The 18,700-nt window shown below is 33.5% G+C and overlaps 1 protein-coding gene and 1 non-coding gene across 2 annotated transcripts; one reads left to right on the top strand and one right to left on the bottom strand.

Annotated features, from left to right (window-relative positions):
• Positions 1-3,776: 3,776 nt before the first annotated feature.
• On the top strand, positions 3,777-4,666 carry LOC127100774 (60S ribosomal protein L44). The gene is made up of 4 exons (XM_051038045.1): positions 3,777-3,926; positions 4,011-4,190; positions 4,295-4,369; positions 4,449-4,666. Exons 1-4 carry the CDS (start codon positions 3,924-3,926, stop codon positions 4,506-4,508), a joined length of 318 nt encoding a protein of 105 aa, XP_050894002.1. The 5' UTR covers positions 3,777-3,923; the 3' UTR covers positions 4,509-4,666.
• A 13,399-nt stretch (positions 4,667-18,065) lies between these two features.
• On the bottom strand, positions 18,066-18,172 carry LOC127109768 (small nucleolar RNA R71). Its single transcript, XR_007797021.1, has one exon. It is a non-coding gene; the product is annotated as a small nucleolar RNA R71 (small nucleolar RNA).
• Between the last annotated feature and the right edge of the window lie 528 nt (positions 18,173-18,700).

The raw sequence follows: 18,700 nt of genomic DNA, 5'->3' as shown, positions 1-18,700 counted from the left end.
GATTTGATTGGAAAATAGATTTAGGGTTTTCAAGATGTCCAAGCCCAGCTGGATGCTTCTATAAAAAGGGACTTAGAAAACCTGTTTGTACACACAACCAAGACTGAGCGAAATACAGAGAGAGAGCTAGGGTTTGTGTCTGTTTAGTCGTAAGACTTGTAGGTCATTCAAGTCATCCATTGATGATTGAATTAGACTGATTTGTGGTTGTAATTTGTCACTCTAAAGCTGTTAAGCAAGAGTGTGTGTCTTCTTGATCAAAGCTGTGAAGCAAGATCAAGAGTGTGTCTTCTTGATTGAAACTGTGAAGTAAAATCAAGAGTGTGTAATTGAAAAGTATTTTCTTTTCACAAGGGATTATTGTTTAAAATCACTGGTGTGTGATTGTAAGGGAAGTGAGTGGGTTCTCATATCTAAGAGTGCTTAGGTAGAAGTTGCACGGGTAGAGATTATGTGAGAAAGACTGTAACTTGTTGAAGTGTACGGAGAGTCTTTGAACTAATTCTATTTTAGTGAATTTCCTTCCTGGCTTGGTGCCCCCAGACGTAGGTGAGTTGCACCGAACTGGGTTAACAATTGCTTGTGTTATTCCCTTTACCATTCTGTTTTGTTTATCCATTGTTTATTACCAGATATTAGTGTCGTGACATTACCTTTGACATCTTATATCTGATACCAGAATTTCACATGTTGATAGTGTTGATCAATCACAACAGTCACATTTTTCTGACCAATTCATCATTCATTCAGAAAAGATTCTCACGTGTTACTGGAAATTATGAAAAGTGTGTTGCGACGTGATTTTCACGTCACAACTTTATTTTTTTAAAATTCAAATCTTCCTACATGTGAAATCTCTCACGCATTTTTATTTTATTTTAAAATATATGTTGCAATGTGTTTAACATGACTAACATTTTTTTAATTTAATTTTTTACACATCCCACAATCTAAAATATAGTTTAATTATTAAAATGTATTTGTGACGTGAACTTCACGTTTATTTTAGGTCACAATATCATGTCGCTGAACAACACACCCGAGTGTTGAAAATCACAATTAAGATAAGCAAAATTGATATCAATTTTTAAAGATATGCATGGAATAAAATAATTAAACTAAACTTAGCTAATAAAATAATGAAAAATATTCATTTCAAGTCCATTGTGTACACTCTTATGATTATTAAGCAATTCATTTATTAAAAAACAAAGTGTAAAAAAGTTATAATTAGTGTATTATAATATTTTTGAATTTATTTTAAAGATATTAACATTTTATTTATTTTGTATAGTAGTTTAGAAATTTCACATTTTTAAAGGTCAATAAAGAATAAGGATTCTCGGTGGTGTCCATGCCTACAACTATTTTTGCAACAAAACTTCAACCATTTGCTTAATTAAACATACTAGATTAAAAAATCAATCTTTTATAATGAAAAATAATCTTTTTTATCTCTAATTATTTAGGTTAAATTATAATTTTGATCCCTCTATTTTGTTTGATTTATGAAATTAGTCTCATATTTTAAATTCAAACAGTTTTGATCTCATATTTTAAATTCAAACAGTGTTAGTCCACTCTCATATTTTTTTCCTAGAAAATCGACAAATTTTTTATTTTTTAACTTATATTTTTATCTTCAAAGTTCAATAATAGGTTTATATACGATGATTTGTCATGCTTTATAAGTAACTTGTCATTTAAAAAATGAAAACATCATTAGTTTTAAGTTCAAAAATATGAGAGAGGAATAAAAAATGTTTATATTTAAAATAGAGAATCAAAATTGTTTAAATTTAAAATAGAAAAACCAATTTCATGAATCAAGTAAAATAGGGGTCAAAATTATAATTAAACCAATTATTTATTATACATTGTTTTATTATGAATTAGTTAAATATTATTTATTCATAATGTAATTCTTTTTATTACAAATTAAACCATAACTAATTTTTTATAAAAATAAAATCATTGATTAATATATTCAAATTTCAGACAATTTTTAAGTAATACAAACACAATATTTATTAAAATCTAAAATTAAATTTTTTTTATAAAAATAATAAAGCATCAATATAAATAAAAATGTCATTTGTATAAAAAAAGGAATTTAATTTATATACACTGACAATGTAAAGATTTTTTAGACTGTCAGTTAATCATAACTATTGATTTATTTAAAATATTTGACTTTTATTTTAACCATTTAAAAAATAATATAAACGGATGATTGTGATGTATTGAAACTGTAAAACTTTTTATACTTCAAGATTATATAATTAATCTAAAAAAAAGTGTTTGATGTTTGACATTTATTAATAGACACATGTGATTATGTTATATTTCATTATTTCTTTTAAAATATTATCAATGTCAATATATTGACATGTATTTGATGGCTTAGTTTTATTTTATATTATTTATTTGTAGTGTAATTTATTATGAAATAATTCATATTTTTCATCCATAATATATTTTTATCAAAAATATATTTATTGTTCGTTACATGATAGTATGTGATTCAAGTGTGATTACATTTAAATTATATGTTATTTTAAAAATAATATCAATGTCTACACCATATTTAAAATTTAAGTGTGATTACACTCTATTTTATTATCATTTTAAAAATATTATCAACGTCAACACCATATTTAAAAAACAACAAAACTTAATCACACTTGAGTTAGATACTAATATATATTGAACACTAATCACATATTCGATAAAAATGACATTGTTATTCATATACTATATTTTGTTATATTAAAAATTAATATTTAATTTTGAATCCTAATAAAAATTTGGTGTATTATTGAATTAGATATATTTACAATGATTTAAAAAAATAGTTATGAGTAAATTTGTAGTAAAAATTCATATAATATATTTTATTGTATTAAAGATTAATATTTAATTTTGAATCCTAATAAAAATTTGGAGTAAAAATTCATATAATATATTTTATTGTATTAAAGATTAATATTTAATTTTGAATCCTAATAAAAATTTGGTGTATTATTGAATTAAATATATTTACAATTATTTAAAAAAATAATTATGAGTAAACTTGTAGTAAAAGAAAAATACATTTTAAATAAACTCAAGAGGGTCTTATATTAAGGAAAAAAAAACTCAAGAGTCTTAGATTTAGGAACAAATGTGGTAATATTTAACTTAATTTATAATAGAATAACGCATAGTAAATAATTAATTGTATAAAAGATTACTTTTAATTTTAAAAGATTGAATTCTTAATCCAATATATTTAATAAATTTAAAGGTTAAAATTTTGGTGAAAAAACAACAGCATGCATGGAAGCTATCGAAGATTCGTATTCGTGAATGTGAATAAGTGAGATGTCGCATGTTTGAATTTGCAAATATTAGAAAAACATTAATTTTAATTAATAGTGACAAATATTTATTTTATGTATTTTTTTATGTTTCAATAATATTTCAATGATTTATTAAAAAATAGTGTAAAAATTACAATTAATGTATTCAATTTTTTAATTAATTTTATGAGACAATATTCAAAAACATTAATTTTAATATTTTTCTTCAACCTACAATATTTATGATGTGTATGGATTATTATAATAAAATACATTTGATTTTAATATACTTTTCAGAAAATAAAATAAAAAGTGTAATATAATTAATAACAAATAATTATTTCATATATAAAAAACAATTAAAAAATTAATAAAAAAATTTAAAAGCTTAACAAATCTAATTTGGGCTACAAGTCAATCCAACAAACCCAATAACTCGTTTATTACAAAAAAAAAAAAGAAGCCCAAAAGCAAACCGCTGGAACATAAAACCCTAATTCACAATTCACTGTCATATAAAACAGAGTCTCCTTCCTTTGTCTCCCTTCGTTTGTTCAGCCGATCTCAAACCACAACGCAACAATGGTATTCCCCTCTTCTTCTACCAACAAATCCGTTCTTCAATCTAACGTTGTATCAAAATTAATTCAATTTCTGTTGTTGTTGCAGGTGAACGTTCCAAAGACGAAGAAAACATACTGCAAAAACAAGGAGTGCAAGAAGCACACCTTACACAAAGTTACCCAATACAAAAAGGGTAAAGACAGCATTGCTGCTCAAGGAAAGCGTCGTTATGATCGCAAACAATCTGGTTATGGTGGACAGACCAAGCCCGTCTTTCACAAAAAGGTACACTTAATTATTACCTTAAATCCTTAATTGTTAATAATTCAGTCAATTATTTGGTTCTTATTATTACGTTTTGTTTATGTTGTTTACGTTGTTTGAAATAGGCTAAAACAACTAAGAAAATTGTCTTGAGGCTTCAGTGTCAAGGCTGCAAACATGTTTCCCAACACGCCATTAAGGTAAGGGTGTTTTTGTTAATGTTTTGTGTTGTGTAATTTTGTGTCAGTGGGTGTTGTTGGTAATGGTTTTTTTTTGCAGAGGTGCAAGCATTTTGAAATTGGTGGTGATAAGAAGGGAAAGGGAACATCTCTGTTTTAGGTGGTGGATTAGAATTTTACAGTTTAACTGTGTTTTTCTATTGTTCAAATCCCTGTCTTTTTGATTTTGCAGTTGTTGTTTGAGATTTTTGTTCGGATATTTCTAATGGATTTATTACTTTTCTTAAATTTATGCCATTTGCCTGTTTTTTCGTTTTATTTTACTGTTATATTGTTTAATTGGAACCCTAGTTTATCATTGGTTTTATTATGCTCTCACCAAATCATCTCTCTTTAATTAATGGATGTTGTATTATGAAAAACCAGTAACATAATGTGTATATACAATTCATTTTCATTCAGATAAATAGTTGGATATATTAAAATGTGTTCTAATGGGTAATCACACTTCTGTTTTTGACTTGAATCATGATATCTATACTTGTTGCAGCAAGTATTTGTTGCTGTAATGATTGTTGCATTTTGAGACGTTGGTTTCTTCTTTAATGATTGAGCTTTATGGTATTGAGCTTTTTGAGCTCTCTGTTTTGGGTTGGTTCTGATTAGTTGATTGAGGGGTTTTAGTGTATGTTTTGACTTGAATCAACCATTTGTTATTAGTTTTTGATGTTTTTCATTGGTTTACCTGAAGTGATACTTCATAGTTTAGGTCTGTTTTTAGAGCTTGAGGTTGCTTTTGAGAGTTTATGGTTTTTCCTGTTTGTGGTGCTGGTTGTGTCAATGTGAGCCTAATCCTTCAATCAATTTGGATTGTGTTCAGAGTGTTTTCTCTATTAGTTGTTGCTGTAACGATTTTAGTGGCGGAAAACTTAAATATAATTGTTTCTTTGTGACGGAAAACTTGTGAAACATAATTCCAGATATTGTTTCAATGTTAGATATTATAAATGTTGTGTTGAGAATGTTTACATGAAAATAAATTAAATTAATAAATTTATGAGGTAATTATGGTAAAAATAAATAAGTATTTATTGGATAATTTTGAAATAAAAATAGATTAATATATATCCTTGATATGGTTATAGATATATACGATTTGGTAATTAAAAAATGTTCAGTTTTTGGAAAAGCATTTTTGAATGCGTCTATGAAGATGTATCTTTTGATACATCATATTTTTTTATGAAAAAAAATGTATTTTTGAATATTCGTAAAGGTGTATTGTTGTGTTTTATTTTATTTTAGTTAGTATGAGATGTATATGGATAGAAAGACTTAGGATAGAAACACCTAGGGGTGACAAAATGGAATCGGCCTGTAGGGCATGTCCGTTTTATCCGCTCTTTTGTTTGGGGCGGATCAAGGATTTAGGCCCTCATCCTCAAATGTGTCTGTTCCGTCCTGTCCCGTTTTTTTCGCGGGCATGTGTGTTTACATAAATTTTTGCATTTTTAGGCTTAAAGAGTACAGTGTTCGCAGGCTTTTCCCGCCCCGTCCTCACTTTTTTGTGGGGCGGGTCTAAGTTTTAGGCCCGTATCTTCAACTATGACCGCCCCGTCCCGCCCCGTTTTTTTGTGGGTTTTTGCGGGGCGGACCTAAACGGGGTGGACATGCCCGTTTGCCACCTCTAGAAAGACCTGGTAGTTATGCATCAACAATGCAACAAACATGTAAATATCAATAATATTTCTTTTAGAAAAACTATTGAAAAATAAAAAAACAATTAAAATAAAATTATAAAGAAAAAATAAAAATACAACTACAAATCAAATAAAATAAAATGATCTAATATATATTTTAGTCTTTTAGCTTAATTTAATATTCCGCTTTAGTCTCTTAACTGAAAAATATTATAAGTTAGTCTCTAAACTTCACTTTTATGATTATATTTGGTCCATTCCTTTAATTTATGGCAAAAAAATATTAAGTTCTGGTGATGTGGCGTGACATTAAGGTCATTGGTGCAAAATCGAGTCAACATATGTAGTTAAAACTGATACGTTATTTAAACTGCAGTGGTTTTGTTTTAACCTCTACAAACAAAACTTTCGCATGTTAAAAGTATATTAATTTTTAACTACATATACTGACTCAGATTGTACCAAATTATCCTGTTGTCACGCTACAATTGTCCTGCTGTCACGCTACGTCATCAGAATTTAACGTTGTTTTTTTGCCAAAAATTAACCAGAGACAAAGTAGGATAACTGAAGTGAAATTAAGAAACTAACTTATAACATTTTTTAGTTAAGAGACTAAAACAAAACATTAAATTAAGTTAAGAAATTTGGTGATTAATTATATCAAATAAAATCAAGAGTAAATGTTTTTTTTTGAAAATATGAAAAAAAATCAAATAAAATAAAAAAACAATAAATTCAGGGTTTTTGAAGGTATTAGACTTTGATCCCTGATTTTTTTCCTGATGAAATGACTCGTTAAAATTTCAATTCAAAGTCTAATAAGGATGAAATTACACGTTAAAATCGACAGAGTCCCAAAAAATGACGTCAATTTTAATGAAAAACGTGTAGCAAATGAGGTCAGAGTTTTTTCTGAGATACATCTTCGAATACACCCTAGAAAATTTTAGAGATGCATCTTTGGACTAATTTTTAACAAAAAAGAATGGCCGATTGATTTACAAAGGATGTGATGATTTAAAGTGTGTCCCCGAAAATGTATTTTTAAAAATTTCCAAAAGTATATTTAGGTTTTCAAAGTCAAAGTTGACAACTACGGTGTCAACAAAGTCTTGGTCGACAACGGCTCATCAGTCAATCTGATGCCACATTCCTTGCTGCGAAAGATATAGAAATTCAACACAGATCTCAGGCCTCATAATATGGTGCTCTCTAACTATGAGGGAAATACTGACCATTCCTTATGGACAATCTAGATAGACTTGGTTGGTGGAACTTCCATTCAACCAACCCTATTTATGGTCGTGCCCTCAAAAGCTAATTACAATATGCTTCTAGGGAGGGAACAGATACATGGCATAGGTGCGGTCCCATTCTCCCTTCACTAGAGGATATATATATGGAGGGAAGATGGAATAGTGGAGAATGTGGAGGCATATTAAAGCTACTACATAGCTGAAGTAAACCATGTTAGTAGAAGGACCTTTGACAAGAACTCGGAAAACATAACACCATGTCCACCAAAGGATGATGGCTTCATCCTTCAGGATAATGTGTTCCATCCAATAAGATTCCACCAACCCATGGTTTCATGTGGGAAAGGGAGGTTTGGGTAGAGGATCCTCCCGAGGAAGACAAAATAACCCTAACAGGATAGGGAGATGATGAACCCTATTATGTCTGAGTCGAATGCTTGGACCAAGATTACAACCTATGTGACTGAAACACAAATAAAAATGGCCTAAGAGGCCAAGTTGCAAGAGGAGTTTGCTATAAAAGGAAAAAAAAGCTGAATCGAACGCATGGGCTCAAATCACAGCCTACTTGACGAACAAACAAGAAAAGACGACCCAAGAGGCTATGTTACACCTTGACTTGGATAATGAAGCCAACATGGCGAGGGAGATAGACCACATACTTGACCAGAGGATTGATTGCATCTATGGTGATGATCATCTAGGATTCGAGAAAACCCCCTCGTTTTTGACTGAAAAAATCCAAACGCATGTTCCTCTTGAAGAAATCGACCTCGGAGATGGATCGATCAAAAGGTTGATAGTGCCAAGCTAGACCCAGACTTAAAAGACAAGGTAATACAACTTTTGAATAACTATAAGGATTGCTTCACATGGGACTACAACGAGATGCCAATACTTAGTCGAGAGCTGGTGTAATTGAAGTTCCTCATTCAGTCGAGAAAGAAACATGTGAAGTAGTTACCAAGAAGGTTCACTCTAGCAGTAATCTCGAAGATAAATGACGAAATTGAGAGGATGCTGAAAATAAAGTTCATATGAACACAAATTTATGTTGAATGAATTGCTAATATAGTACCATTAATTAAAAAGAATAAGACTCTAAGGGTTTGTATAGATTTTAGAGATCTGAATAGAGCGAACCCTAAAGACGAGTACCCTATGCCAGTCACAAAAATGCTTGTCGACACGACAATATGCCATGAATATCTAAGCATGTTAGATGGATAGTTTGGATACAACTAAATCTTCATTACTAAAGAGGATGTGCCCAAGCGCTTTGGGGACCTATAAATGGGTCGTAATGCCCTTTGGATTAAAAAATGCTGGTTCAACTTACCAGAAGTGAATGAATTTTATCTTTCATGAATTTATAGAGGATTTTATACAGGTTTATATATACGACATTATCGTTAAATCCACATCCAAAGATGGTCACAATGGCCACCTTCGACAGTCCTTCAAAAGGATGAGAAAATATGGCCTGAAGATGAATCCTCTGAAATGTGCCTTTTTTGTAAGTGCAGAAGATTTCCTTGGATTTATGGTCCATAAGAAAAGGATCAAAATAAATCAGAATAAGATTAAGGCAATATTGGAGACGAGGCTCCCCTCAACCAAAAAGTAGCTGCAATCACTGCTAGGGAAGACCAACTTCCTAAGAAGATTGATTTCCAACCCAAGTGGAAAAACTCAAGCATTCTTGCCACTACTTCAACTAAAAGATGAAGAAAAGTTCAAATGGGAATTGGAACGTCATAAGACATTCGATGAAATAAAAGCCTACCTGATGAGAAGGCATCAAAACTCTACCTGATCAAAAGGCATAAAAAGTCTACCTGATAAAAGCCTACCTGATCAGAAGGCATCAAAAGCCACTACTTCTTTTTCTTTTGGTATTATTATCCGTTTTGGCCTATGAGAATCTTCAACAAGTTTAATCTTGAATACATTGTTGTTGACCTCTACATTAAAAGTCTCATTCAATACCAAACAATATTTGGTCTTAACTAGGATTTTTGCCACGTTCATGCTAGTTTGCATCCTAGTTTCTTCATCTCAACATACATACATACCAACGAGAGATATTATAAATTTAAAGAATTATGGGCACCATACATGACAGGGAACCCCATAACAATATAACCAAGTTAGTCTCTCGTTATCAGCACCTTCAGGTTTCCAAGGTCGGATTTCTGAAAACCATTCACCTATCGAGTATGATGCCGAATCCATTAAAGCCTTAAACTCCCCTCCTTATTTTCCTCCATTAGACAAATATTTGTACCGAGAGGAGTTATCTTAACTGTAATATATCATTCAAAGTGAAACTTTTCCTGCATGCTGTAGGTCATTCCCGATTTTTTCACACCCCTTGGAGAAGCTTTTTGAAATCTAAATAACTCTGCATCTTCTATGTTGAACTGAAGGTGTGTGAAAACTAGTTTTTATTTTTATTTTGCCTTCCGGTGCATGCTAGTTCTTTCATTCTTCAAGTTGGCGTCACCATATACTTTTGATTCAGTGTTGTGGACAATTTGAGCATATGATTTCATCTTAATATTTACACGTTCACTGTTTTGAATCCTACCATATCTAGATATTTCATTATCCTTTCTCTAACCATGAATATTCCTGTTATTTCTAGCTTCAAATCTCTTCTTATTTTGATCAAAAACTCTTTTAAACCTCAGAATATTTGCATATATCTTACATCCTTTTATGAAAATATTCCCAAAGCCACATACATCAACCTATCATCTTCCACATTTCTAAATCTGACAAATCCATATCTCTTACCTCTCTTATTTCTCATCTGAGGAAGGAATGGCAACTTCGTCGATGATTGCATGATTTTTGAAGATGTTAAACATCTCCTTAGCTCCATGCAAATCAAGAGTTTCAGTAAAGTAGAAATCCAATATTACATCCTCCAATCCTTTACCTTTACCTTTGATTGTATCTCATCGAGAACTGAGATCACCATATTGGTTGACTCGCTTTCGAACAACCTTTTCCCCTCCTTCATCATCTTTGAGTCCAACTCCATTATTTATGCCCATAATAACCTAAACCCTAATTAGAGCTAGAAGAAAACTTAAAAAACAAAATAAACCTAGTTGAAAATAAAATACTACCAACTGAAAAACCACTCATTAGGTTCTTAATACGAGGATTAGGACTTTAAACCGTATTAACTTGATTGATTTCGGTGGATCTTATTTTCACAGGACCCAGGACCCACTTGCTTAATAAATGCAAATGCTAAATAAATTATTGTGGACGGTTACAACACCAAGAGTTTTTGAGTGTTGGTTAGTGAAAGCCAACCATGTTTTGTAAACCATAAAGTATTGTTTAGGTTAATCTTGGATCTAAACACCTAGGTAATGAATGAGAATAAGACTTAAATTGATTATCACTAGACGGAAACGTTACTCTTTACAAAATGTAAAAAATACTATTATAAATACAAAATCTTTATATAAAGATTTAGATTTTATATCAAATATAAATCTTAGGTAAAGTAAGGTTTAGTTCTTTATAATATGATGAAAAATATTTGACAATAGTTTAAAAAATTAGTGTTGTGAAAACAATACCAGAATAATAAAATATAATTGGTTTTTTGATCGGCAAGAAATATATAAGGGTAGAAAAAAGGAAACAAGAAGAACACAATAAGTTGGTTATAAACTGCTATTCTTTACTTTCTCTTTGTAACAAGATTACAAGTGTTACAGAATAACAAATAACCTCTCTCAGCCTAATTAGGATTTGCGTTATGCAATAATGAGAGACTAGTATGCTATTTATAAGAAAACTAACACACTAAACTAATGAGCTTTTACACACAGACTCATTACAGAAGCTAACTTAGAGAGCAAACTAACTTAAACAATGGATCATAATAAACAGGTCCAATTCGACATGCTAACGATCCTAGCACACTTCGACTACAACATGCGAACAGACTTCGACAACATGCTAATGATCCTTCCAGATTGTTGAGCCAATAAGATTTCCTTCGACCATACTAGAGTTCGATCCAATATCTCACAAATATCCACCTTAGAACAAACTCTATAACATCAAGGGAACAAACTAGCTTTCTTCATGCAACTTTATCAACTGCTTACAGTGGAAAAACTTGAAAATTGGTAATGTCTTGGTGATCATATAAGTAACTTTGTGATATGTCAAAACCTTCAGCACTTGGACATCTCCAAGCTTAATTACCCCTCTGACGAAATGCAACCTCACATCGATGTGCTTGGTTCTCTCATGATAGGATGAATTCTTCGACATATGTATAACACTTTGACTATCACATTTAACAGTGATAACTAGACCTTGAAGTTTCATCTCCTTAGAATTTTTTTAAAGCCATAATGCTTTTCTCACAGCTTCACTTAGGGTGATATATTCCACTTCAGTGGTTGATAAGTCAACAACCTTCTAAAAAGTGTTGCTTTCCAACTGATTGTTATGCCAAACATAGTGAACACATATCCATAAATAGATTTTCTGGAATCCATACAACCTACATAATCAGAGTCGACATACCCTTCGATTTCTACTTTACTATTTCCACCACATGCTCCACCATAAATCAGGACTCTGTTAAGAGACCTATTATGTACCTTAGAATCCACTTCAATGCTTTCCAATGAGCCTTTCCAGGATTCTCCATGTACCTGCTTACAAGACCTACTGCATATTCCGTGTCGGGTCTAATACAGACCATAATATACATCAAAGAACTTACTATGCTAGCATATGTGATGCTATTCATATAAGCTCTTTCAACCTCAATACCGAGACACAGATTTGTACTCATCTTGAATTGAGGGTTTGTCGGAGTCACGACAGGCTTTGAATTCAACATAACAAATCTGTCGAGAATCTTACATAGGTATGTCTCTTGAGATAAGTATAATTTCGATTGCTTTCTATTTCTTCGGATGTCAATCCCAAGAATCATGGATGCAACTCCCAGATCCTTCATATAAAACTCCTTATTGAGTTTAGCCTTCACCTTCATTACATCCTCGACATTGTTGCTTGCTATGAGAATATCATCCATATAAATTAACAAAATAACAAATGAATTTCCAGGTCAAAATAAGAAGTAAACACAGTGGTCAAACTGACTTCTAATGAAACCTATGCATACCATGAACTTGTCGAATATCCCATTCCATTGTCGAGGAGATTATTTTAGTCCATATAAAGATCTATTTAGCTTGCGCACATAATCTTCCTTTCCCTTTTCTACATATCCTTCAGGTTGCCTCATCAGGATTGTTTCATCTAGATCTCCATACAAGAAAGCAGTCTTCACATCCATTTGTTCCAGTTCTAGATCGAACTGTGCCACCATGGCAAGTAATATTCGAATAGATCTGTGCTTCACAACAAGAGAGAACACATTATTAAAGTCGACACCTTCTTTCTGAGTGAAACCCCTTGTGAACAATCTTTACCTGTATCTTTTCGATGTCACTCATTCGATTCCTTCCTTAACTTTGAAAATCCACTTACAACTAACTAACCCGACTTCAACATATTTATTAATCAGTTCCCAAGTGTGGTTATCATGAAGAGACTTCATCTCATGATCCATGGCCTTCATCCATTCAGTCTTATTTCAACTCCTCATAACTTTCTTATAGTCTCTAGGTTTTTCATCTAGAACCTCGCTTGCAGAGATTAAGGCATACGCTATAAGATCTGAATGCCCAAGTGTTTGATGTGGCTTGATGAATCTTCTCGGCATATCTCTTGCCAATAGGTAGTCATTGACAGTTTCCTCAACTCCCTCAGTATCTTTAGCATCTTGTGCTTCTTCTTTGACTTGATCCGAGATACGTAATTCAGTACCAACATGCTCCACCTCAACAATAATCTCTTCATGTTCCAGCTCTTTTTCAGATATCTGTACACTTCGACTAACATTATCAGTTTTCTTGAAAGCTATCTCAGCTTCATTGAAAACTACATCTCGACTGGTGATACACCTCCCATGACCTGGCTCTAGACACCATAGCATATAAGCTTTGACTCATTTAGGGTATCCCATGAACATGCATCTCAGAGCTCTAGGTTAAACCTTATCTTGCCTAATGTGAGCATAGGCTATGTATCCAAATACTCTAAGTTTGTCGAGATCTGGTAGATGTCCCTACCAAACTTCTTCAGGGGTCTTCATATCTAACACAATCGAACGACATATGTTTATCAGATATGTTGCTGTCGAAATAGCCTATGCCTAAAACACCTTCTTTAACCCAACACTAGTTGACATGCATCTAAATCTTTCCAAAATGGTTAAATTAAATCTTTCAGCCAAACCATTTTGTTTGGGAGTACCTGCATTAGTTCCGTGCCTTGCAATACCGGAGGCTACACCAAAACTGTCCAACGCCTCATCTCAAAATTCAAGGCCATTGTTGGTTCTCAACCTCTTGACCTTTCTGCCAGTCTGATTTTCGACCATAGTCTTCCAACATTTGAAGTTCTCAAAAGTTTCATCCTTAGTCTTCTGGATGAATACCCAAAACTTCCTGGAATAATAATTAACTATAGACAGAAAATACCTTTCTCCTGAATGTGATGGACACCTTGCAGGCCCCCAAAGATCAGCATGGATGTAATAAAGGGATCCATGTATTCTTTGTTTGCCTTTATTGAACTTCACTCTGCAAAAATTTCCAAGTACATAGGGTTCACAAAACTTCAGCTTTTCGAATCTGTCTCTACCAAGTAGATTTTATTTTCCCAATTCGACCAGACCCCTTTCACTGACTTGGCCCAATCTCATGTGCCAAATTTGTGTCTTTGATAAAAGTTTCATGGATGAAACATCTGCAGAACCACTGACAACTTCAGCCTCAAGGGTATACAAGCCTTGTTTCTTCACACCTCTTAGACTTCCTTCGACCCCTTCATGACTTTTAGAGTACTTTTATCTCCTTGGAAAACATATCCTTTGTTGTCGAATTCACTAAGAGAAATCAAATTTCTCTTCAAATCAAGTGCATACCCGACTTTAGTCAACAACCTTATTGACTCACCATGAAGCTTGAATCTCAAAGATCCAACACCTACAATCTTGCAAGCTTTATTGTTTCCAAGTAATTCAGATCCACCATCTTGATCACATAGTTCCTCGAACAAGTCTTTGTTTGGAGTCATGTGCCAAGTGCAACCTGAATCCATAATCCACTCTTTACTTGAGTTGTCGCTTGAAACCACATGAACATCAGATGATTCGAAATCATCTTGAACAATGGATGCGTTGCCATTATCCTTACCTCCATGATCTTTCAGGCGTTCAGGGAACACTTTTCTTGTATAACCCTCCTTCTTAGAGTGATAACACCGAATACTAGATGCACCGCCACTATAGGACTTATGCTGACTTTTACCCTTATTCTTGTCGAACTTGCCATCTCTCTTTGAGAATTTTGTCTTAACCGACAAACCTTTGTAAGTAGAAGATGGCTTGTGCTCCTTTCGTTTGTTCAAATCCTTAGAATACAAGGCTGCTTGAGCTTCTTCAAAGGTCAGAGACTCTCTTCCATACAAGAGAGTTTCTTTGAAGTGAGCATGTGATATGGGTAAAGCACACAACATCAACAGTGCTTGATCTTCATCCTCGATCTTGACATCAATATTTTCAAGATCAAGAATCAGCTTGTTGAACATGTCCAATTTCTCATCCAGAACCTTATATTCACTCATCTTGAGTGAATACAAAGCTTTCTTTAGGTAGATAAGATTTACCAACGATTAGTCATGTACAAACTTTCGAGTTTCACCGATAACCCCGACGTTTCCGTCTCCTTCAAAACCTGTCGAAAAACCTTATCACCAAGGCTCAATAAGATGACGCTGTGGACTTTCTCTACCATAGTCATTTTTTCTTTTTCCATTAACGCAACGTCCATGACCCCGACTCCCTTCAACGTTTCTAAACAACCCTGCTGAACCAGTAGGACTTTCATCTTCAAATGCCACAGACCGAAATTGTTCACTCCAGTGAACTTTTCAATCTCATACTTTGTTGACGACATCTTCTCCATGCTCACCGCACCAATTTGTTGTGAAAATAATACGGGAATAACAAAGTATATTGAGTTTCTTGATCGGCAAGAAACCCACAAGGGTAGAAAAAAGGGAAGAAAGAAGAACACAACAAGTTGGTTATAAACAACTATTCTTCACTTTCTCTTTGAAACAAGATTACAAGTGTTACATAATAGAAAATAATCTCTCTCACCCTAATTAGGATTTGCATTATGCAATGATGAGAGACTAATATGATATTTATAAGAAAACTAACACACTAAACTAATGGGCTTTTACACACATGCCTATTACACAAGTTAACTTAGAGAATAAACTAACTTAAACAATTGGGCATAACAAACATGCCCAATTCAACATGCTAACAATTCTAACATACTTTGACTATGATAACACTGAAATTTACCGTATTTTTGACTCCGATTTCACATGCATTCTAGTTGTTTTATTGCTATTTTGTTGTGTTATTACTATATTTTTCTTTGTTTTCAGGTTTTTACTTTAATCGGAGTCCCGATCGAGAAAAGGAGCGAAAAAGAGCCAAAAACCCTAAAATTCAGCATTTTGTACTTGTGGCTTCCCCCATGGCTGGCGCCATAGACCCTGCCATGACGTGTCCAAGCTTAACTTCCCTCAACTGCCACGTTCCCCACTACTTCCACTAAGGCGCCTCAGAATGGTCTTGTGGCGGGCGCCATGGCCTTGTGGCGGGCGCCATAAGAGGAAAAGTTCTCCCTCCCATTTTCAAGTTGAAGGGCATCCTTGTCATTTCCATCTTTTTACTTGCTTATAAATAGAAACCCGCAATCACTTTTTCAATCATCCAAACTTAGAACAGAGGCAAACTCAGAGCAACTTTGTTTCACTTAGGCATATATTCAGTATTTTAAAGTGGTAATCGCTTCGCATTGGAGTGTTACCACAATTGTGTACTCAAGTCTGTGATAGAGTCTGTAATCGAGTTTGGAGCACTTTGGAAGGAAGTTAATCCTGTCGCCATTTTCATTTCCGCTTTGCAATTTATTCAACCCTTCGATTGGAGCAGGTTTTTATTACTTGTCTTTTATCTTATTTATTTTCCCGCACTTGTTTTAAATTATTTATTTCCTCGCACTCGCTTTACTTTTATTTATTTCCTCACACTCGCTTTACTTTTATTTATTTCCTCGCACTCGCTTTAAATTATTTATTTCCTCGCACTCGCTTTACTTTTATTTATTTCCTCGCAGTCGCTTTACTTTATTTATTTTCTCGCACTCGCTTTACTTTTATTTATTTCCTCGCACTCGCTTTACTTTTATTTAAATTAATGCACTTTTACTTTACCATGTCTAACTAAATTTATAAGGTTAGAATGTAAGGATCGTAATTGAACCGATAACCCGTACAATTGTTCGTAGAAGCACTTAAGGGCTATTAACTTTCAACTTAAGTTTTCCCGCACTTCAATTCCGTTGGGTAAGATCGAAAGCCGTCCAACGTCTATCTAAACTTAATTGTTTTTAACTATTTCAAAAACAGCGAAAGCGCTTTGTTTAGTTCATTAGGAGTTTTTAATTTAAGAAGAAAAGAGATTTTAAAACTATTTTCGGACGCGTTTATAAGTTTAGAGTCTGGTTCGTAAGAACCTCTTTTGGTTAAGAAATCCAGGTTATAATACTTTTCAACTTAGTCAAGATACTATATTTCTTAAAAATAGGTTTACTACTCTAATGCAATGCGCGCCTTTTTATAAGTGACAATAAGAGGGTTTGATTAGGGAGTACAACTCGGTTCTGAATACGTGAAAGCGACAGTTCCCGTTAAATTAGTTCTTTTCAAAGTAGGAAACATTGCCCATAAGTAGTTCTATTAGCAAGTACTTGGATTATTAGTTGATTATGTGAATTACATTCGACCCTGTCTTTATTAATTAAACTTTATTCAATACTTTAATTTTCATTGCACACTCTAAAAACACCTATTTTGATTGCCTTTGATAAACACCATAACAATAGATAACGATAGATTGACACTTGGTCTCTGTGGATTCGACAATCTTTTATATTACTCTGACGCGTTCGTATACTTGCGAAAAGCACCGCATCAAGTTTTTGGCGCCGTTGCCGGGGACCAATTTCGTCAAATTTCATTTCCCTGTTGTTATATCGTTTAGACTTAGGCTATTTCCCGCCGGTCAATGCGAAGAACTCGCAGCACCGGAAGTTTAAGCTTAGTATATCCTCTAGCGGAACCTGAATGTTACGCTCGCGCACGTTTATTCTTTCATAGAATTAAGAGAGCTATGGCCGAAGATCAAAACCAAAGACCTCTTAAGGATTTCGCTCAACCATCTAATGAAGAACCTAGTTCTAGTATAGTAAACCCAACCATCCCAGCTAATAATTTTGAACTTAAACCATCCCTGTTGCAACTAGTGCAACAGAGACAATTCGCAGGTCTCGCTACTGAGAACCCAAACCAACATTTAAAATATTTCTTCAATTAGCAGACACTTTTAAAACCAATGGAGCTTCTCCTGAGGCAATACGTTTAAGATTATTCCCTTTTTCCCTCAGAGATAAAGCCCTGTCATGGTTAGATTCCCTTCCACCCAATTCCATTACGACTTGGGATAACCTTAGAAGAGTTTTTCTTGCTAGATACTTTCCCCCGAGTAAGACCGCCATTCTTCGAAACCATATAACTAGATTTACCCAAAACCAAGGAGAATCGCTGTTTGAAGCGTGGGAGAGATATAAAGAGTTGTTAAGAGCATGCCCACATCATGGCTTAGAAAATTGGTTAATCATTCAAACCTTCTATAATGGACTTCATTAAAACACAAAGATGACCATCGACGCTGCCGCAGGCGGTGCTCTGATGAACAAACCTTATCCTGGAGCTAGTGCCCTCATCGAAGATATGGCTCAAAACCATATCATGGGGAGTCAAACGAGCGACAGTTGAGAAGAAGGAAGCCCAAGGAGGAGTGCATGAACTAAGCTCTATAGACATGATGCAAGCTAAAATGGACACATTAACCCTTAAGGTCGAGCATATGTGCATAAACCCGAATACTGTAGCCGCAGTTTCGTCGGATTGTGAGATATGTGGAACCAAAGGACACCAATCTGCAGAGTGCAGTCTATTAAACGAAACCCACTCTGAGCAAGTGAACTACACCTAAGGGAACCCATACTCGAATACCTACAACCCTGGATGGAGGAATCACCCGAACTTCTCCTATAAAAACAATAACCCTATCCAAAATAATGCACCTCCGAGACCTAGTTATCAAGCCCCTAAATCAAATCAACCTA

Source organism: Lathyrus oleraceus, chromosome 7 (assembly GCF_024323335.1).
Source record: "Lathyrus oleraceus cultivar Zhongwan6 chromosome 7, CAAS_Psat_ZW6_1.0, whole genome shotgun sequence".
Classification (NCBI taxonomy): domain Eukaryota; kingdom Viridiplantae; phylum Streptophyta; class Magnoliopsida; order Fabales; family Fabaceae; genus Lathyrus; species Lathyrus oleraceus.
This window is presented reverse-complemented; position numbering and strand designations above follow the sequence as displayed.

Coding starts and splice junctions, on each gene's coding strand:
- LOC127100774 (XM_051038045.1), top strand. Junction 4,191..4,294: donor AGCCCGTCTTTCACAAAAAG/GTACACTTAATT, acceptor TGTTTGAAATAG/GCTAAAACAACTAAGAAAAT. Junction 4,370..4,448: donor TTTCCCAACACGCCATTAAG/GTAAGGGTGTTT, acceptor TTTTTTTTGCAG/AGGTGCAAGCATTTTGAAAT.